Source organism: Panthera pardus, unplaced genomic scaffold (assembly GCF_024362965.1).
Source record: "Panthera pardus isolate Hobbes unplaced genomic scaffold, ASM2436296v1 HiC_scaffold_17, whole genome shotgun sequence".
NCBI classification, from domain to species: Eukaryota; Metazoa; Chordata; class Mammalia; order Carnivora; family Felidae; genus Panthera; species Panthera pardus.
Window position 1 is genome coordinate 7994102 of NW_026526732.1, and position 22785 is coordinate 8016886.

General features: G+C 43.7%; 1 protein-coding gene across 1 annotated transcript in view; it reads left to right on the top strand.

The window, feature by feature from the left end:
* Positions 1–9493, top strand: part of SLC22A2 (solute carrier family 22 member 2) — a 32319-nt gene extending 22826 nt beyond the window's left edge. Inside the window, exons 10-11 of the mRNA XM_019412715.2 lie at positions 328–427; positions 7223–9493. Of these exons, the coding sequence (XP_019268260.2) occupies positions 328–427; positions 7223–7289 (167 nt within the window). The 3' untranslated portion in view covers positions 7290–9493. The remainder of the gene's footprint in view (positions 1–327; positions 428–7222) is intronic.
* The last annotated feature ends 13292 nt before the right edge of the window (positions 9494–22785 follow it).

Consider the following 22785-nt stretch of genomic DNA (forward strand, 5'->3'; position numbering starts at 1 on the left):
TCTCCCTATAAGGAATTGCAATCCAACGGAGTTTGGAATCAGCAAAATATTTATAGGACAGTCAGAGAGAGCAAAGAAACCCGTAACTATAGAAAATCACACACAAACGTTTTTTTGAAGAAATTAGTGGTGTTCTAATTATAAAACCTGAATGTTTGGGGCCCCTGAGGAGTTTAGTTGGTTGAGCATCTGACTCTTGATTTCAGCTCAGGTCACGATCTCGCGGTTCGTGGGATCGAGCCCCACGTCAGGCTCCTGGCCAACAGCAAAAACAACCAACCTGTGCATTTTAGTTCTTAATGTGATTTGCATCTGTTTGACCTTCAGCTGTGATTGGCTTGGTTGCTGGGGTACTGGTGTTGCTGCTTCCGGAGACCAAAGGGAAGGCTTTGCCTGAGACTATAGATGAAGCCGAGAACATGCAGAGGTAAGGAAGGAGCTGAAATTCCTCTGTGCGTGCGTGTCTGGGCCAGTTCTGAGGCCAGGTGGAAAAAAAAGAGGAGGTTGAATTTGTAGCTCATGCCGTACGTTGAGATCGAGTCCCACGAAATCAAAGACTGAAGAGTAAAAACAAAACAAAGCAAAGCAAAACAAAACAAAACACAAAGAAACAGTAAAATAATGAACACACGCTAGGAGATACCCTGATACTTTCAGAATGGGGAAGGTCTCTGTAAGTAGGGCAAAAAATCCAGATCCCTTTGAAAAGAAGATCAGTAAGTGTGCCTTTCTGAATAAAGAATTCTGCATTGAAAAACCAACATCATCTAAAAAATAATAATAACAAATGTGGAGAAAATATTTACTCCTCGACAAGGGGCTGGTTTTCCCACTATATAAAGGGCTCTGACAAATCCATTAGAGGAACCACCCAAAAGGAAAAAAAAAAAAATGGGCTAAGGACTTGAATAGGTAGTTCAGGGAAAAGAAAAGAAAAACAGCTCTTAAAGGTATGAAAATATGCTCAGATCTCCCATAGTAACACAGGTATAAAGGAACACCACACTACTCACAGCTGAGGTTGTCGAAGATTAAACTGCTCGTTAACGTATCATGTTGGGAAGGACCGTGGGGAAAAGGCATCCTGTGTTGTCAGTGGGAGTAGAAACCTGAACTCTCTGTGATGGCAATAGTGTCAAAAATGTGCATTTCTTTTTACCCGGAAATTTCCACCCTTCTAGGAGCATATATGTACAAGATTAGGGGGGCACAGGATTACTACTTAAGACCGTGTTTTATGTAAGAAAAGATTGGAAACAGCCTAAATGCCCACTGATTATATAAATTATGGTAGGTCATTCGATAAAATACTCTGCAGCCATTAAAAAGAATGAGGCAGGGGCACCTGGATGGCTCAGTCGTTTAGGTGTCTGACTTCGGCTCAGGTCATGAACTCACAGCTCGTGAGTTCAAGCCCCGCGTCGGGCTCTGTGCGGACACCTCGGAGCCTGGAGCCTGCTTCGGATTCTGTGTCTCCCTCTCTCTCTGCCTCTCCCCCTCTCATGCTCTGTCTCTCTCTCTTTCAAAAATAAATACACATTTTTAAAAAAGAATGAATAAATACATATCCGTGTTAAATATCTATATACATATACATATATATGTGTATTTACTGTATCTCTGAAAGAATATGGAAAAGCTATAACATTGGCCATCTGTGGAATTGGTGGGCGGAGAACGTAGGTGGGAGAGATTTTCTTTTTTTTTTTTAAGTTTTTATGTACCCATTCTGAGAGAGAGAGAGAGAGAGAGTGTGAGCAGAGGGTAGGAACAGAGAGGGGAGAGAGAGAATCCCAAGCAGGCTCCACACGGTCAACACAGCCTGACACGGGGCTCGAACTCACGAACCATGAGATCATGACCCGAGCTGAAACCAAGAATTGAGCACTTAACCAACTGAGCCACCCAGGAGCCCCGGGAGGGATTTTCAACGCATACCTTTTTGTACTTTCTGAATTTTGAACCACATGAACCTATTCAAAAAGTAAACTTAAGAAAACCTAATAAAGAGGGGCGCCTGGGTGGCTCCGTTGGTTAAGCATCTGACTCTTGATTTTGGCTCAGGTCACGATCTCACGGTTCGTGAGTTCAAGCCCCACATCGGGTTCTGTGCCGACAGCACGGAGCCTGCTTGGGCTTCTGCCTCCCTCTCTCTCTCTCTCTCTGCCCCTCCCCTTCTCGCTCTCTATCTCTCTCAAGAAAAATAAATAAACTTAAAAAAAAAAAACAAGAAAATCTAATAAAGATAAACATAGGACACACTCCCCACAGGTTTGTTTATGCAGTGTGCTTAGATGTTCTTACGCATTTTATTTGTAGTACAGTTTTGGCCCGCTGATGCCGAGAACTGAACAGAATTTTATCCATTCTCCACGATGTTCCCTTTTAACACGTTCAGTACTTACGCAGATGTTGCTGCAGAAGAAATCACCGTGGTCGGAGGCTACCCCCCGAGCTTGAAGGCCAGCATTAGAAGAGGCCTTTGAATTCAGCAGAGGTCACACACTGGCAGCCAACAGGACACTAGGGTCTCGAGCGCTTTGCTTGGCCCACGTGGGTATTTTTTAAGTGGGAAATTCCACATAAAGTGGATTCCCAGGATCTGTTCCAGAAAACAAATTCAGAGGATTTGGTAACACGGAGCAGGCATTTCCTCTTGTCGATGATTCGTCGGAGCTGAGAGACAGCTCGGCATTTTGAAGGGCACGCCCGCTGGTGTAGGCCGCGGTGCCACCAGGCCCGACTGTCTTGTGCCCGCTACATTTGTATCTTCCGCCTGGTACATGCAGACATTTGAGTCGAGGTCCCTGATCTAGACCAACTGTCCCCTCTCTACCCCCGTCTCAGTGAAGCTTCCCATGCACACGACTGTCCCCTTGAAGACATCTGTCGTCTTGAAGACAGATCGTACCCCATTGACTGCCACAGCCCTAGAGCTTAGCACAGTACCTGGCACACACACAGAGCGGGTGCCCGCCAAATAGCTGTGGGACCCATGCTGAGTTCCTTCTAGAGCATCTCCGACTGTGGTTTCTCCAGGCTCTCCCAGCCAGCTCCAGAGGTGGGAAGGATATGTGGTGGGGGAGGACAGGGGCTGTGGAGTCTGATAGGCGAGGTCTTGACATTTCCTACCGTGTGGCCTTAACTCTTCTAAGCCTCAGTGTCTTCATCTGTAAATGGGGACAACAGTTTCTACTCATTGGATTTTTGTGACGAGATACATGCATGTAAAGAGGCTGGCCCTTTGTGGATGCCCAATAACCACCGATATCATTCACAGAAGTTTCCATGGCTCTTCTATAAAATAGGTAAATATGTACCTAGATCACTGACTGGGGATCAAATTTTAAAATATATTCGGAACGGTGTTGAGACAGGGAAGTTCAGCCCAGCGACGTACACATCCACATCCCCTTGAAGGAGGCTTTCGTTTTCGTCAGGCCGGTTCGTCAGGCTAAAGGGGGATCGCGGAGATCATTCCTGCTGTTGCTTTATACGCCTTCTCTTCACGTGACCCACAAATACGTCTGCGAAGGTTTGCGCTTTTCTGCTTTATTACGTCCTCCGGCTCACCTTTCGAAGAAGGAAGGCAGACCTGTGTGAGGCTTGAGGGCTGCACAAGGGAGTGAGGACGTGGACGCCGAGGCAGGGCCGGGCAAAGGGCCCCCCTGTGGGGAAAGACAAGCAGGGGCCGCCCACAGGACGCGTAGATGGCCGGGAGTAGGGGCACCCCACGCTGGCCCTGGGGGGCAGGCAGGCTGCCTCCGTCAGGAGAGCCGACCCAGGTCCGGTGTCCCAGACACTGCGGGAGAGGCGCACGAACAGGGTAGGGCGGGACTCCCTCCACCCCCATCGAGTCACTGGGCTCCCGAGGGCCCTGAGCCCATCCTGGTTACAAAGACGGCCCTAGGGATTTCCTAATATACACCTTATTTCATCCCTGACACTTGTTTCCTTTCCTGTAAAATTGGGTAACAGTGGCTAACGTTTACTCAGAGCTTTTAGCTAGTGCTTTCCAAGCCCTTCCCGTGTGTTGCCTCATTTAATCCTGGCACCAACCCTATGGAACAGGTATTATTATTATTATTATTAGCCCCATTGGACAACTGAAAAAAATGAAGGCAAGACAGATGGAAGGATTCGTCCATGAGGCCAGTAAGTGACAAAGCCAGGCTAGTCCTGGCACCCAGGTCCCAGACGGCCGGGCTCACAAGCGGAAGAATGCAGTGAGGGTCCAGAGCGGGCTGGGGCTCCTCACCAGTCAGTCGGCATAGCTGTGCCGCTGCTGCTGCTGTACCTGCTGCTGTTGCCGTGGTCGCTGTTGTTGCTGTTGTTGTTGCCATGGTTACTATTGTGGCTGCGGTTGCTGCTGCTGTTGCTGCTGCTGTTGCCATTGTCACTACTGTTGCTGTTGTTGTTGCTATGGTTACTGTTGTCGCTCTTGTTGCTGTGGTTACTATTGCTGCCGCTACGGTTGCTGTTCTCGTTACTATTGTTGCTGCTGCGGTTCCTATCGTTGTTGTTAGTATTGTTGCTGCTGCCGTTGCTGCTGTGGTTCCTGTTGTTGCCACTGTTACTGTCATCGCTGCTGTTGTTGCTGTTCTTGCCATCGTTACTGTCGCTGCTGCCGTGGTTACTCTTGCTGCTGTTGTTGCTGTTGTTTATATTGCTGATGCTGAGGTTCTCATTGTTACTATAGTTGCTGCTGTGGTTCCTGTTGTTGCCACTGTTATTATTGATGCTGCTGTCATGGCTGCTGTTGTTGCCATTGTTGCTCCAGTTGCTACGGTTGCTGCCGTGGTTACTCCAGCTACTGCAGAGGTTCCTGCGGTTACTATTGTTGTCACTGTGGTTCCCATTGTTGCTGTCGCTACTATTGTTGCTGCTGTGGTTATCGCCGTTGTTACTATCATTGCTGCTGTTGTTGCTTTTCTTGCCATTATTACTACTGTCATTGCCATCGTTACTCTTGCTGCTGCTGCTGTTGCCGTTGTTACTATTGCTGACGTTGTGGTTTTCATTGTTGTTGCTATTGTTGCTGCTGTGGTTCCTGTTATTGTTGTTGTCACTACTGCTGCTGCTGCGGTTGCTGTCATTGTTACTGTTATTGCTGCCATTGGTGTTAGTATTGTTGCTGCTGTGGTTCCTGTTGTTGCCGCCGTTACTATTGATGCTGCTGTCAATGCTGCTCTTGTTGCCATTATTACCACTGTTGCTGTTGGTGCTGCTGTGGTTCCTGTTGCTGCTGTTGTCACTGTGGTTCCTATTGTTGTTGCTACTATTGTTGCTTCCGTGGTCGTTGCCATTGTTCCTATCGTTGCTGCCGTTCTTGCTGTTCTTGCCATTATTACTGCTGCTGCTGCCATAGTTACTCTTGCTGCTGCTGCTGTTGCTGTTGTTACTATTATTGCTCTTGTTGTTGCTGTTGCTGTTAATATTGTTGCTGCCGTGGTTCCTGTTGTCGCCACTGCTACTACTGATGCTGCTGTCATGGCTGTCGTTGCCATTGTTACTACTGTTGCTGTTGTTGCTGCTGTGGTTCCTGTTATTGTTGTTGTCACTACTGTTGCTGCTGCTGTTGTTGCCATTGTTACTATGATTGTTGTTGTTGCTGTTGCTGTTAATATTGTTGCTGCCGTGGTTCCTGTTGTTGCCATTGTTGCTATCATCGCTGCTGCTGTTGCCATTATTACTGTTGCTGCAGTGGTTCCTGCGGCTACTATCGTTGTTGCTGTGGTTCCTATTATTGTTGTGGCCACTATTGTTGCCTCTGTGGTTGTTGCTGTTGTTACTATTATTGCTGCTGTGGTTCTTGGTGTTGCCGCTGCTACTACTGATGCTGCTGTCACGGCTGCTGTTGTTGCCATTGTTACTACTGTTACTGTTGTTGCTGCTGTGGTTCTTGTTCTTGTTGTTGTTACTATTGTTGCTGCTGTGGTTCCTGTTGTTGCCATTGTTACTATCGTTGCTGCTGTTCCTGCTGTTCTTGCCATTATTATTACTGCTGTTGCCAAAGTTACTCTTGCTGCTGTTGTTGCTGTTGTTACTATTGTTGCTGCTGTGGCTCCTATTATTGTTGCTGTTCCTACTGTTGCCGTTGCCGCCATTGTCACTATTATTGCTGCCGTTGTTGCCGCTGTTGTTCCTGTCGTTGCCACGGCTGCTACTGATGCTGCTGTCATGGCTGCTGTTGTTGCTGCTGTGCTTCCTGTTGTTGCTGTTGTTGCTATTATTGCTGCTGTGGCTCCTATTGCTACCGTGGTGGTTCCTATTGCTGCTGTTGCTATTGTTACTGCTGTTGCTTTTGCTGTTGCTGTTGTTCCTGTTGTTGCCGTTGTCACTATTGTCACTGCTGTTGTTGCCACTGTTGCTAGTGTTGCTGTTGTTGTTGCTGGTGTTCCCGCTCCTGATGGAACTGTTGTTTCTGTTGTTGCTGCCGCTGCTTTTGCCATTACTGTTGTTGGCACAGAGACCCCGGGAGTGCAGCTGACTTCCTTGGGCCCCAACGCCTGGGGTCTGAGAGAACTCCAGCACTGCCAGGGGATTCGGGTGAGCTTCTGCTACCCTCCCTGTCTCAGACTGGCCCAGAAGCTGAGGCAAGACTAGGCATCCCCAAACAGGGCAAATTCCGCAAGGAGCTGGGGGACCCAGGGGTCGCCCCACTGCAGATTTCAGCCTTACTATCAAAGGGCATGTCTGGGAGCAGCAGAACGAAGAAACCAGCATCTCTACAATGAGTGTCAGCAACATCCTGGTATTCATGAAGATAAGATGACTGAGAAAATGTGCAATTCGAACAAATTTCTAGTTGATTTTTCACTTGTGCAACTGTTGAAAAATAAATGAGCTTTGGTAAAAAGTTTCTAAAATTGTATTTGCAAGAAATGATAGCTGTCTAGATTTTGCAATAATCATTTTTTACCAATATAAGATTAAATAAGTCACCACCCACATCCTCCATTACATAGAAAAGTGAACACCTAAAATAAGGAACATAGGCCAGTCCCAGAAGAGCATTTTTGGAACCACCCCACCACATTAGTTGTTCACCAAGCCCCATCAATTTTCTTTTCAGGAATCACCACTCAGAACACACTGCAAAACTAATCCTGGACAAAACTTACATCAATTTTTTGTCCCATTCATTTACTACCCACTTTATTTTGGTTTATAGCTTCCTTATTATTTCTTTATCTCCTCTCCATTTTCTTTATTACTGCAGACCAAGAAAAAATAAAGAGAAGATGATTTACCTCCAAGTCAAGAAAGTAGACAATCCGCTAAACTAAGAAGAGAGACCACTCTTGCTATGGCCTTGCTCTGATGATACAAGTCCAGACCAGAGATTTCTCCATCCACCACAAAGCCCATATAACTCAACCTTACCTCCTTTTGAACCCTACGAACCTAAATCTATAGCCAAATAGAGTTTGTTGTCCTACTTATTAAAATCTACCCAGGGGACTAAATCCTACCAAGCCCCACCAGCTCACTCCATTCCCAGCATTCCCAAGACAATGCTATTGGTGTGCTAGGAATTGTCTTTATCTTTATTTGATTTTATTCTTTTCTCCACAATGATATCAAACCAAAACACATAGGAGAATCGTGGGCCAGGGAAACAGAACAGAGAAGATCTGGAAAACTAAGTAGAGCAGAGAACCTGTTTTCTTAAAGAAATGATACATGTAAAGTAATATCAAGTTGTCCAGAATGTATGCCAAGAAATTTAAATTGGCCTTTCAAGTGACATGGGTGACAAAATTTTAAAATACATTATTATCTGGGTTAGATTTTTAAAGGAAACTAAAATAAAGAATCAGAAATACAACATGAGTAATCAGTAAGTCTTCTCCATTTAGACGAGTTGAATACAAATGTGTGCTTTCCACAAAAAAATCTGGAGAAGAGTTTGATAGGGAGCAGTGTTGAATTTGGCCTACTAAACCGATGTGGTAATGTCTCACCCTGATAAAAATTTCTCTAAATTTGTGGTTTAAAAAAATTATATTAATATTTTACCATGGTAATATAGTAAATTAATATTTAGAAGCTAAATACTTCAAGACCTATAATGAAAACAAAAGTTCCTTGCCCCATTCCACCTCTACCAATGCCTCCAGAATAATTTTCAACTATTTCAGCTCTTTCTTTCTCTTGTGATTTATATTTATATATCTAAATAACCTGCTTTATATTGATATCTCTTGCCTTTTTAACTTTAAATATTACATTACTGGGGTGCCTGGGTAGCTCAGTCAGTTAAGCATCTGACTTCTGCTCAGGTCATGATCTCGTGGTTCATGAGTTAGAGCCCTGCATTGGGCTCTGTGCTAACAGCTCAGAGCCTGGAGTCTGCTTCGGATTCTGTGTCTCCCTTTCTCTCTTTGCCCCTCCCCTGCTCTCTCTCGCTCTCTCACTCTCTCAAAAATAAAATAAAAACAAAAAAAAATTTTAAATAAATATTATATTACCTATTGACTTTCTGGTATAAAATATGAAGATTTAGCTCTCTTCATCTCTGTCCTCAATCCAACACACAGTTTTTCTCTTCAAACTCTGTGTTATCACATTTTTATTCAATAAATAGTTAACATTTGCATAATTTGGGCTGTGTAGCTATTACCAACAGCTGAGCCACATAGGGTACTATGATCACTCTTCCACTCTTTTCACAGCATTTTGTTCCTGTTGAGCCTTGGTTTTTGTTGCTGTTTTCTATATATTCACCATTAATTTCCTCCCCCCCCCCAACTCTTTGATAAAACTATAAATATCTCATTGCTTTCAAACACAGCTCCTTTTTCCAGAGAGCCTCCCCACCTGGAGCCTGCAGTTCTCCTGGTCCAGTGAGCCTGGATGCCATTGAGCCCTACTGCACAGCTGTTGCCCTGGGCTCTCCTTTCCCCACCTCCTGAGCATGTCCAGTGCCTCTGTTTTGTGTACCTCTGTCTGCTAGATCCAAAGTCTTCCTCATCCTTGGTTTTCTCTCTCATTTTGAAGAAGCACATCTCCCAGTATTGTCCTGAGAAAGAGCACACACGTGTCCTTCTAAATTCTCCTCTGTCACATCAAGAGTTGACACTAACACATGACATGTTCCTGGCCCTGTGCCACCTGGCTTCTTATAAGCCTCTCCCAATGGGTAGCATTGGCCAGATAGGAAGATAAGAGCAAGAGAGAAGCCATTTTCCCCTGTACCATGAAGGAATCTTGGGCAGCTGCAGTAAGAGCTGCTGGCGACCTCAACCAAAGGAATGAGGCTCCTGGTCACTTCTCGATGGCACAGGTGCAGTTTTAATGGCAACAGCAGCAGCAGCAGCAGAAGTGCCTCACTGACTTCCAGCAAGAACAGGATCTCAGGCCCCAGCCAGAAGCAATCACTGTTTGCTGGTCTTATGTCAACACCCTTTTCTCTCTCTAGCATACCTTTCTCCCGTTTGTTCAACAATTTTGTAAACGAGTGCCTGTATTAAATTCTTTCTCTTTGAAACACCTGCAGCGGTTTCTGTTTTGCTGATTAAACACAAATTAATATTCTACTTGGGACCATGAGTAGACCACACCCAGGAAATAGATGCCCAGATAGGAAAATCTGCAATTTGTTAAATGATATGTTTGGGATCAAATGCATTGATGGCACTGTTGTCAGAAAAAAGTGGGATACGGATAGTATCTACTTATGACAGTTGCAAAACAGTTCCTTAAACTTAAGCTGCAACTACCTGAAATGAAGTACCTATTTAAAACAAGACTTTGGGAGGTCAAGGGACTGTTGAATCTGATCACTGCAGTGGAAGCTATAACCACAGAATTTCTGGAGTAGAGTTGATTGATTCTGACTCCACTGGAGAAATTACAGAAAGAAAATAAGAACCTTAGGCTTTCAAATATCAAGTTGAGGCATTGTCAGAGAAATTGGGAGCTCCTTATAATGGCCCTAAAAGACATTCTTGAGTTTTGTAGAGGCAAGGCTGGTACCACGGACAAGCAAACTCAAAATTTGAGCCTGTGGGTTAAGAGTTACATCCTAGATTGAATTCACAGCCTAGCCATGCCTCTTAAATATAAATTACAGAATGGGTGGGAAAGAGTTGACTCCTGGGAAATAAGATGGAAACTAGAACCACTTATAGTTATAGTTATAGATTCAAATGAATCTGAATATCTGTAACCCCCAGAACCTCTGAACCTCCTTGGCCAAAAGAAGCATCTCCTTTCTCCCTTTTTGGAAAACGAAAACAAAAACAACATACTTTCCCTTGCTTGAAGACTTTTCATGACCTCATCTTACCTTAAAAGGGGTTGATAGGACTCCTAAGACAACACCCCCTACTTCCTCATGTTGTACCCAGATATGCCTAGAGGAGATTACAGCATGTCTCAAGGGGAAAAGTAAGAAATGTTTCTGGGAAAGAGCTTACACATGAAAAGAATTTCAAGATTTTGTAACATATCAGCAGAAATCTAGGGATTAATTTAGGAATGAATTGTAATGATGCTAGGCCCAAGAAGATGAAACAGTGTTGGATCAGGTCCAATTTGTGGAGACGGGTGCTCTAATCCAAAATTCCAGATATAATGTGCCAGCTGAAAAACTTGGTATTCTTTCCAGTAGTTTGTAGACCAGAAACATTGGAGAAGATACAAAGGAGTTTTTCCATAATTTGAAATAAGGAGGGCTACTTAGGCAAAAATAAAATCTAAGAGATATAAAATGAAAGATTAATCAATGTGACTATGCAAAACAAGACTAAACTAGTTAAGGGTAGCTGTGTAATACACATACACACACATGTACATGCACATGTGTACACACACACACACGCACACACACCAAAAAAAATTTCACTACATGAGTGACAGATCTGGGGAAATATTTGCAATGTATATAAAATTTCCAAAGAGCTAATATCCAAAAGAAATAAAAAGCTACTAAAAATTGATAAGAGGGGGACCTGAGTGGCTTAGTCAGTTAAGCATCTGAGTCTTGATCTCAACTCAGGTCTTGATCTTAGGGTTGTGAGTTCAAGCTCCACGTTGGGCTCCACACTGGATGTGAAGCCTACTTTTTAAAAGTCCAATATGGAAAAGACAGTAAAAGAGAAAAAATAATGGTCTAAGAATACAAATAGTTATTCACAGAAGTAACATTAAAATGGTTAATTATGGCACAAAAACAGACACTCAGATCAACAGAATAGAATAGAGAACCCAGAAATGGACAAACGTATGGCCAACGAATCTTTGACAAAGCAGGAAAGAATATCCAATGGAATAAAGACAGTCTCTTCAGAAAATGGTGCTGGGAAAACTGGACAGCGACATGCAGAAGAATGAACCTGAACCACTTCCTTAAACATTACACAAAAATAGACTCAAAATGGATGAAAGACCTAGATGTAAGACAGGAAGCCATCAAAATCCTCGAGGAGAAATCAGGCAAAAACCTCTTTGATCTTGGCCGCAGCAACTTCTTATTCAACACGTCTCCAGAGGTAAAGGAAACAAAAATAAAAGTGAACTATTGGGACCTCATCAAAATAAAAACCTTCTGCACAGAGAAGGAAACAATCAGCAAAACTAAAAGGCAACTGATGGAATGGGAGAAGATATTTGCAAATGGCATATCAGATAAAGGGGTAGTATCCAAAATGTATAAAGAACTTATCAGACTCAACATCCAAAAAACAAATAATCCAGTGAAGAAGTGGGCAAAAACCATGAATAGACACTTCTCCAAATAAGACATCCAGATCGCCAACTGACACATGAAAAATGCTCTATATCACTCATCATCAGGGAAATACAAATCAAAACCACAATAAGATACTACCTCATGCCTGTCAGAATGGCAACATTAACAACTCAGGCAACAACAGATATTGGCGAGGATGCGGAGAAAGAGGATCTCTTTTGCATTGTTGGTGGGAATGCAAACGGGTGCAGCCACTCTGGAAAACAGTATGGAGGTTCCTCAAAAACTAAAAATAGAACTACCCTATGACCCAGCAATTGCACTACTAGGTATTTATCCACGGGATACAGGTGCGCTATTTCAAAGGGGCACATGCACCCCCATGTTTATAGCAGCACTATCAACAATAGCCAAAGTATGGAAAGAGCCCAAATGTCCATCAATGGATGAATGGATAAAGAAGATGTGGTATACACACACACACACACACACACACACACACACACACACACACAATGGAGTATTACTTGGTAATCAAAAAGAATGAAATCTTGCCATTTGCAACTACATGGATGGAACTAGAGGATATTATGCTAAGTGAAATTAGTCAGAGAAAGACAAATATCATATGACTTCACTCCTATGAGGACTTTAAGACACAGAACAGATGAACACAAGGGAAGGGAAGCAAAAATAATGTAAAAACAAGGAGGGGAACAAAACATAAGAGACTCTTAAATATGGAGGACAGAGGGTTACTGGAGGGGTTGTGGGAGGGGGATGGGCTACTGGGTAAATTATTGTTGCACTATATGCTAACTAACTTGGATGTAAATTTTAAAATATATAAATAAATAATAAAAATAAAAATAACTAAATAAAATGGTTAAATCATGAAGAGGAAATGTGCAACCTCATTGTTTTGTTTTGTTTCGCTGAGAGAGAGAGTGAGCAGAGGAGGAACAGAGAGAGTGGGAGAGAGAATATCTCAAGCAGGCTCCGCACTGTCAGAGCAGAGCCTGATGTGGGGCTTGAACTCATGAATCATGAGATCATGACCTGAGCTGAAATGAAGAGTTGGATGCTTAACCAGCTGAGCCACCCAGGCGCCCCAGTCTCATTGTTAATCAGGGAAATACAAGTAACAATAAAATATTCTGCACTCTGAGAAATCAATAAAATTAATAAAAATTAATAAAGTTGATATCCAGTGTGGATGTGGGTGTGAAGAAACATACATTGTTGGCAGGAGTATTGATTGGTATATTCTGTAGGAAGGCAATTTGGAAGTGTCCTTAAATATCAGAAATGTGTCACGATTTCACCCCTAGCTGTTTTTGAGACACAAATGTAAACACAGAAGCATCTCAGAGAGACTTGTTTCATCATTTCTTAATGCTGGTGAAAATTGGAAATAACCAGTCTTTCAATATGAGGAATGCTTACATAAACTAGGGTATATCTACTCATCAGTTAAAAAGGAGTGACAAAAATTTATAGCTGCTCCATAGAAAGATGCCCACAACAAAGGACAAAGGTGAGTTTTGGAATAATAATGTAGGAATAATGGGATGTACACCTGACTAAAGATCGAGGAGGAGGAAGTCTGGGACTGGGCAGTGCACAAAGAGATTCTAGATTTTTCAGTAATGCTTGCATTTTTATGTTTTCTATGCATGTGCATGGCATATATTCATGCTATTTTTTAAAATAAATGATTAACTCTGGCAAACGGTTTGGCACTTTCTTAAAAAGTTAAGTATGCAATTACCATATGACTCAGCATTGTACTTCTGGCATTTATCCCAGAGGGAGGAAAATATATGTCCACGCAAAATCTTACAATTGTTCATGGCAGCTTTAGATGTAACAGCCGAAAGTCTGGAAATAACCAAAATGTTCCTCAAGGAGTGAATGGTTAAATAAGCAGTGGTATATCCATGCCAAGGAATACTACTCAGCAAGAAAAAGGAACAAATTAATGCTACACGACTTGAATGGATCTCAAGGGTATCATGCAGAGTTATAAAAGTCAAATCTCACAAGGTCATTCATGAAAGGAAAAATATCTGTACAGATGGAAGATAGATTAGTGGTTGATTACAGTAGTGGTTACATAAATCTACATGTTATAAAATGTTGGAGAACTATACTCACATATTGTACCAATGCCATAGTTTTTTTTTTAATGTTTTTATTTATTTTTGAGACAGAGAGAGACAGAGCACAAGCAGGGGACGGGGAGAGAGAGAGAGAGACACAGAATCCAAAGCAGGCTCCAGGCTCCGAGCTGTCAGCACAGAGCCTGACGCGGGGCTCGAACTCACAGGCTGTGAGATCATGACCTGAGCTGAAGTCGGATGCTCAACCAACTGAGCCACCCAGGCGCCACACCAATGCCATGGTTTTAATATCATACTATAATTATGTAAAATGTAACGATGGGGAGAAACTAGTGAATCGGACCCAGGGCTTTTCTGTACTACGTTTTGTGAATCTATAGCTATTTCAACATAAAGTTTTAAAAATAAATCTTTAAAATCACAGTATTTTTTTATCTTATAATTTGCAATTTATTTATTTTTTTATTTTTACATATTATTTTTTGGTGTCAGGAGTAGAATTTAATGATTCACCACTCACCTATAATACCCAGTGCTCATCACAGCAGGTGCCCTCCTTAATCCCCATCACTCATTTAGCCCACCCCCACCCTCCTCCCTCCATCAGCCCTCAGTTTGTTCTCAATAGTTAAGATTCTTTTATGGTTTGCCTCCCTCTCTGTTTTTACCTTATTTGATTTTTTCTTCCCTTCCCCTATGTTCATCTGTTTTGCATCTTAAATTCCACATATGAGTGAAATCGTATGGTATTTGTCTTTCTCTGACTGACTTATTTCGCTTAACACAATACCTTCCAGCTCTATCCATGTCTTGGCAAATGGCAAGATTTCATTCTTTTTGATGGCTGAGTAATATTCCTGTGTGTGTGTGTGTGTGTGTGTGTGTGTGTGTGTGTGTGCGTGTGTGTGTGCGCGCGCCACATCTTCTTTATCCATTCATCAGTCCATGAACATTTAGGCTCTTTCCATAATTTGGCTATTACTGATAGTGCTGCTATAAACATTGGGGTGTGTGTGCTCCCTTGAATCAGTATTTTTGTATCGTTTGGATAAAAACCTAGTAGTGCAATTGCTGGGTCATAAGGTAGCTCTATGTTTAGCGTTTTGAGTTTTCCTGTTTTCCAGAGTGGCTGTACTCGTTTGCCTTCCCACCAACAGTGTAAGACGGTTCCCCTTTCTCCATATCCTCACCAACATCTGTTGTTTCCTCAGTTGTTAATTTTAGCCGCTCTGACAGGAGGCAAGGAAAACAAAAGCAAACATGAACTATTGGGACCTCATCAAGATAAAAAGCTTCTGCACAGTGAAGGAAACAACCAACAAAACTAAAGGGCAACCAATGAAGTGGGAGAAGATATTTGCAAATGACATATCAGATAAAGGCTTAGTATCCAAAATCTATAAAGAACTTATCAAAGTCAACACCCCAAAAATAAATAATCCAGTGAAGAAATGGGCAGAAGACATGAACAGACATACCTTCAAAAAAACCACAATATTTAAAAAAATGAAATGTCATGGGGGCTCAGGAGATGCCGTTTCTTTAAAGCAATGTTTCTTAAAGTTATTAATCAAGGTGCTTTTGGAATCTGAAGAAAATCATGACTCCTCTGTCCAGAAAAACACATACCCCAAATCTGCATACACTTCTCCAGGTTTACTGATCTCTCATTCAGTTAAAAACTCTTGTGATAGACACAAGGCTCAGCAAACTATGGCCCATAGGCCAAATCCAACCTGCTGCCTGTTTTTTAAGCAGAGTTTCATTGACACAAAAGCACGTCCATCCATTTCTATACTGTCTATGACTGCTTCATAACCACTGCAGCAGAGTGAATAGTTGCTATATTCTCTGGCCCGTGAATCTTAACACATTTACTACCTGGCCCTTTATGCAGAAAGTCTGCCAACCTCTGGGTAGAATTCCACCTCTGGGAGCCGGAAAGAACACTGAAATAAAAAATTAATAATAAGAGCACAGTGAAGGCAAGACTATTAACACTCCAAACTTTGCACGTCTTTTTCTGTGTGCCTGGAATTAAACACCATTTTCTGTAGGCAGGTAAGCATTCAGGTAGTCAGATAAAAAGGTGGCAATTAAAAAAGAAGAACAGGGGTGCCTGGGTGGCTCAGTCGGTTAAGCGTCCGACTTGGGCTCAGGTCATGATGCCCCATGGGTTCGAGCCCCACGTCGGGCTCTGTGCTGACAGCTCAGACCCTGGAGCCTGCTTCGGGTTCTGTGACTCCCTCTCTCTCTCTGCCCTCCCCCCACTCTGTTTCTCTCTCTCTCAAAAATAAATAAACATTAAAATTCTGTTTTACAAAAGGAAAGAACAGCTCACATTTATGGAGCACCTTTGTGCATGGGCTGTGCTCAGCGCTCTTGGGGATGAGGCCTCTTGCGTGGATTCCTCCCTACGACCCTGAGGTGGGTAGGGCTGCCCCCTCCCAGGACCAGTGACCTCAGGGTGTGTTGAGAGCGAGGTGACCCCAGCAGGCCCCCATACTCAAGAAAAGAAATGGGGCGTCCATGCAGGCTGAGAGGCTTGTGAATGGAGGACTGGCAGACCACTCTATCCATATTGTTTAAGACATGCTTAGTAGAATCTCCATCACTTAATATCCCATTTATTTAAAAGAAAATTAACTTAAAACAAAAAGAATGAACTTATATCTTTTCTTTAAACACACGTCTCCTGATAGGACTCCTCCAATGCTCCTTGTTGCACAGACCACATTTGTAATGCATTGTTTATAATTTGCAATTCTAATTTCTTTAAAGTTGAGCCTGTACTCAAAACACTTGGAAACAATCTGAATCCAAAGTCCCAGATTCTTACCATACTCTCTCTTTTATATTTGACTCACCCGCATTTAGACGTTTTTGGTGACTCATTTTTATCGAATATCAAGAAGGCATTGGTTTACTTTAATCACATTATAATAAAAACATAATTCATTTCTTATACCCCTATTTCATCAGGTTACATAATGTCATCAAGTTAGGTCATTGCAACACCAAGTTCAATGCGTAAAAAGAGATGTAGAGAGGAGCGTAACTGACTCTTGGTCAGCTTGTGACTCAACTGGTAGATGCAGATGGGTGAATGTTCTAGAACGTGCCACCTGGCCAGAGCTGAGGGTTCGTCAGCTGGTTGTACAGAGGGAAACGTGTCAGTCGGGGTTCTGCAGAGAAACAGAACTAATAGGATGTGTGTATGCAGGATAAACCAAAGAGATCATGTATTTTATATACGTACATAAAAGGAAATATGGGCTCACAGCATTATGGAGTCTGAGAAGTCCCACATCTGCCGTCTGCAAACAAGAGGCCCGGAAAAGCCAGTGTCATTCATGCAGTCCAAGTCTGGAGGCCCGAGAACCAGGGGAGCTGAGGATTTCACTCCCAGTGCAAGGATGGCAGGAAGGGAATGGTCCTCCCTTCCTCCACTTTTTGTTCCATTCGGGGCCTTGACGGATTGGGGAGGGGGCAGTCTACCGAGTTCACTGCTCCACATGCTAATGTCACCCACAAACACCCTCGAGGACACACTCAGAAATCACGTTGAATCTGGGCCGCCCAGGGCCCAATCAGTGCGACACAAAATTAACCATCATCACGGAGGGGAGATCCTGTGAGCTGGTTCAGTAGAGGCTGGTTTCAAGCTTCTCCTAAGCCCAATGCTGACATTTCAAACAAAACATAGAATTTTCTTTATTTTTCTCATGCAAGCCTCCATGAGTAGGACAATGTGTATAATAACCAGCCCGAGCAAACGTCAAGAATAAAACTCTTTTCCCTTTTCCTTGTTTGGTCAATCTTAGCATACCATCTATGATTAACAAGGACTCTGAAAATGTGAGCCTCAGTGACCCCCATTAAGTCCTGGAATCAAAAGTGACTTGGCAAAGACTTCTTCCTGGCAACTACTCTACTCTGTGTCATCAGACAAATGAGTCTTGGGCTCAAGTTCACATTCAGACATCGCAAGCAACAATTCCTTCAAGGCAGGAAGATGTGGAACAGGGCATCAACGTAGGATGTGAGTGTGAGATGTGGTTGTGTGACACCCCCGTGCCCTCACTCCGTGTCCGCCCTGCCTGGCCTAGAATATAACAAATCCTACACCACGAACGCTTCTCCTCAAGTGTGGAGCACACGGGATGCGGCTTCTATCAGGACGAGTCCTGGCAAAACTGAGGTCCCACCTTCCAGGTCCTCTGGTGCCCTCGCCTCTCCTTCTCCCCTCGCCCAGCCCCACTGCCTCATCCAGGGTCCCTTGAAGCCAGACAGTCTCCCCTCCAGCCCCTCATCTGAAGAAACAGGCTCTATGACCCAGAATCTTAGGACTCTGGCACTGAACCATGTGTGAGGGCAGAGGACCTTGGTCCTGGAAACCAGTCCGGCTGCACTCTGGTCACTACTGGTCTCCATCCCTGTCCCTGGGCCTTCAAGTCCGTAAGTGCTTGTGTTCCCAGAGGCTCCAAAAGAGCACGGCTCCCACCACCAGGCACCAGCTAGGGCTCCCACGTCAGTGGCTCTAGCCCAGAAGTCTCTTCCAGCTCTAGACATCGCCACTTACCCATCCAGAGGGTTTCTTGTAGACAGCGATTCTCCCTGAGGTTTTACTGCCAGTACTGAAATGGTATTATCTTTAGATCTTGAAAAGAAGAATTCTGGAAAAGCCCGTATTTGTATCTTGCATGTACATTTCCTAAGCCCTCTCTCACCCCCGGGACTACTTGGGGAATGTCACCACGTATCTACCCAAAAAGCAGATGTTCAGCGACTATTTCCATGTCAGGCAGAACTACTAAGGTCAGGCCACCAGGAAGAGGAAAGCCCGGTCCCTGAGCCCCTGGAGCTCACGACCTAGCGGGGGCCACAGATGGGTCACAACAAGCCACCATGAGGTGCTGTCACTAGGCCTGGGCTGTGTGTGCAAAGACTCCCAGACCGCTAACCACAGAGCCAAGCGGGGGGACCTGACCCACTCAGTCAGTGCTGGCTCTGGAGTAAATAATGCCAGCATCTCGCTAGGCATCGGGACAAGGTGAACAAGACGGATGTGGGTTTTGTTGTCAGGGGGCGACAGAGGAGGCAAGGGCAGCCCAGTGTGGAAAGTGAGCCTGGGAACAAACAGGAAGGAAGCAGCTGGCCTCGCAGTCACTGCTTCCTGCTCACTGGGTGGGGACAAGTTTCCCTGACACTTAGCCACAGTCCTAGCTAATTGTAGAATCCGTTGTAATTAATTAATGGCCTGGCTCCCCGGATTTGCCAGACGGAGGAGGGAGGGTGTCCTCTGAGGAGATAGTAGCAGGTTTGGAAGGTACTGTGTGGTTGCGGTACTGCACATGCAGGAGGGGAAAGTCCGGAAGAGCAGGAGGGTGTACGGACCCTTGACCTTGTCGGAGGAGGGCTGGGAAGAGAGGGACAGGCAGCAGGAGGTCAGGCACAGCCCAGGGCTGAGCCTCAAAGGGCATGAGAAGGGGGTGGCTGACAGGGGGTTCAGGGAGGGAACCAACAAAGAGGTTGATGCAACGTGGGGCCAGAGGTTAAGCGAGGAATCTGAGTGAGTATAGCAAGAAGAGCTGTCCCGTAACAGTCTAACAGAAAACAAGCAAACTGGAAGCTCATTAAATCCTCAGCAGTGACATTCCACACAGGGACAAACACCCAGGGACAGCTCTGTCAGTCCCGAGACCACCGGTGACTTCGAGCGCGATACAGTAAGTTTTGTACACAAAATAACCCGAATTCATACAAACAGCTTTGAGTACATTCGAAGTACTTTCAGAAGGGGGAAAAAAAAAAAGATTTCAGAAATGGTTTCATCCAAAATGGTTAAGAGAAATAGATGGTTAATATTATATTTTGTAATATTTATTTTCAAGAGAAGCTTGAAACCTGGGTGGCTCAATCTGTTAAGTGTCCGACTTCGGCTCAGGTCATGATCTCACAGTTCACAGTTCACGGGTCATGATCTCACAGTTCACGGGTTTGAGCCCCTCATCAGGTTCCGTGCTGACAGCTGGGAGCCTGGAGCCTGCTTCTGATTCTGTTGTCTCCCCCTCTCTCTCTGCCCCTCCCCCGCTCGTGCTGTGTCTCTGTCTCTCTCTCAAAAAGGCAGAGCACCAGCGGGGGAGGGGCAGAGAGCGAAAGAGAGGGACAGAGGATCTGAAGCAGGCTCTGTGCTGACAGCAGAGAGCCCAACACGGGGCTCGAACTCACGAACCGTTGAGATCATGACCTGAACTGAAATCAACAGTCGGACGCTTACCTGACTGAGCCACCCGGGCGCCCCTGTGATGACTGTATTTTATAAAATATATTTGTTAGGCGATATGTGATGCACACGAGAGCACAGATGCATTGCGTGAGTTGTCTCTAAGCCTTCCTTCCTTAATTATTCCCTGGTCCACCTCTATCCCACCAAAAGTAACAACTCTTCCAGGTTTGTTTTGTGTGTGAGATGATTTTTCTTGTTTTCAAATTGAAGTATAAGTGACAATATCCAATTCGTTTCAGGAGTACATAACAATGTTGCAATATTTTTATACATTATCAAATAAGTTTGTGTACTACACAAATTTATTTCAGTATTATGGACTGTTGTTTCCTATGCTGTACATTATAGCCCATGACATTTATTTTATAACCGGACGTTTGTACCTTTTAATCTCCTTCACCAATTTTGCCCTCCGGCAACCCCTCCCCACTCTGGTAACCAACATTTTGTTTTCTGTGTCTGTGAGTCCGTTTCTATTTTGTTTCATTCGTTTGTTTTGGTTTTCAGATTCCACATTGAAGTGTAATCATTTGTCTTTCTCTCTCTGATTGATTTCACTTCCCATAATGCCCCCTGGGTCCACTCATGTTGTCGCAAATGGCAGGGTTTCCTTGTTTTTTTGTGTGTGTGGCTGAGTAATATTCCAGTGTGTGTGTGCGTGTGTGTGTGTGTGTGTGTGTGTGTGTGTGTGTGTGTACCACAGCTTCTGTGTCCACTCACCCAGCAATAGATACAGGGAACACAGTGGTGCACATATCTCTTTGAATCGGTGTTTTCATTTTCTTCAGGTAAATATCCACAAGTGGAATCACCGGGTGGTATGGCAGGTCTAGTTTTAATTGTTAAAGGAAACCTCCACACTATTTTGCATAGTGGCTGCACCAGTTTACGCCCCCACCAACAGTGCATGCAGCTTCCCTTTTGTCCACAACTATTCTGGATTTTGTCTATCTCATTTCCTGGCTTTTACGTTTAACACACACACACACACACACACACACACACACACACACACACACACAGAGTCACGTATGTCTGTGCGCACCTCTACCTTGTTTTCATTTCTGTTTTATATTTATAGTTTCTGTTCTTATGTTTATCTCCATCTTTCTCACTTGGGTTCGTTCTGTGATTCCCTTGCTAATTCTCTATTTCAAATGGCTCAAAGCCAACGTCTTCCCTGTGTATCAAGTATTTGTGCTCAGAAAAATAGAACACACGAAAGAATACGATTTCATTTTTAGTTCAGTGTCTCTATCATTTGCAAAGTTTATCTTTCCATCACAATTCATCACTTGGAGTCTTAACCCCCTAAAGCACTATTTCTCAGGTTACACACTTTATGGCGTATTCGTAACTGCACTTAATACATAATGGTGAGTCTTTCTTGACCATGTTTGGTCCAGTAACTGTGGCAAGTAGTTACCATTCCATGTTGTTAAAGAAAAAATGTACTTTTCTAACCAGGATAAAATATGCTTTAATTACCAATCCAGCCAGGTAGTAGCCAAGGAAAGATGTTGCAAGTTCCTGTTCTAAAAAGCAAATAAACAGTGGTAACTTAGTGTTTATCTGGAAAAAAGAAACACATGGGTATATTTGAGGTTTCTTTGGTTATTGAAGATTCAAGCTCTTTTGATGTGCTAGGAAACAATGTTAAATCATTTGACCCAATACTCTTTAAAAATTCAAAAGCAATCAGATTAAATGGACGATTTGTTTTTTTATTCTTTCACACCGGATGATGACAGTAAAAAATCTGGTAAAATTACTTGAAGATGTGACTTAGAATAATATCTTATTTCTCTGACACCCTTCGAAAACCCAAACGTTCTAGTATTTAGAATGGAAAGGAAGTATGGGGCACATATGTTGCAATATCACCAGCCAGTGAGATTAAACAAGAGGGTAAGAATGTTTCTCCCCAACCTCAGACACTGTTAAAAAAAAGCAAGCATTAGCCAACGAAGTTTTAAAGGGCCAGCTTTGATGAACGAAACTAATAAATATTGTGACAGCTGACTGTGGGGGTGAAAGCCCCACGAAGATAAACATCCCTTAACTATTTGATGTCTTGCAGGGTTCCCTGTGGGTGGAGACTTAGCTGTCATCCAGATGGGATCTCTGGTACAGCAGCTACAAGAGGGAAGTAGAAGAAATGCCCTGGGGGAAACATCAGTGCTGCCTAACTCTGGGGACTTCGGGAAGTCTGGCAACACCAGACTTCGTGGCCCCCTCTAGAGATCAGTCTAAATGAACACAACCTACCTTTGGCTACCATGCAGTCCAAGGTTTGAGCCTTCGCTCTCCTTGGAGAAGGATAGTGTAACAAAACATCTGGAAGGACATCAGTGGTCATTTGCTATTTATTTAGCTCCTGGGAAGCTTCGAAGAAACACAGCAGGGCCTGCTAAGGATGTGTGTTGGGGATTCTGGTAATACCAAGAGTGGCTAATTGGGATTTGCTGTGAATAATTTAAGAGCTTCTGGGTTGGGGCCTGCTACTTTCGATGTTGTCTGTACGAATTTTTGAAGAGCATCTGCCAATCACAATGGACGAGAAAGAAAAAATTAAAATCTACAGGCTAAAAGCAGTAATAGACGTCGTATGGACATTCACAGTAGTGTTTATTCGACCAGCACTTATTAAGTGTCTACTGTGTGCATGCTCTACA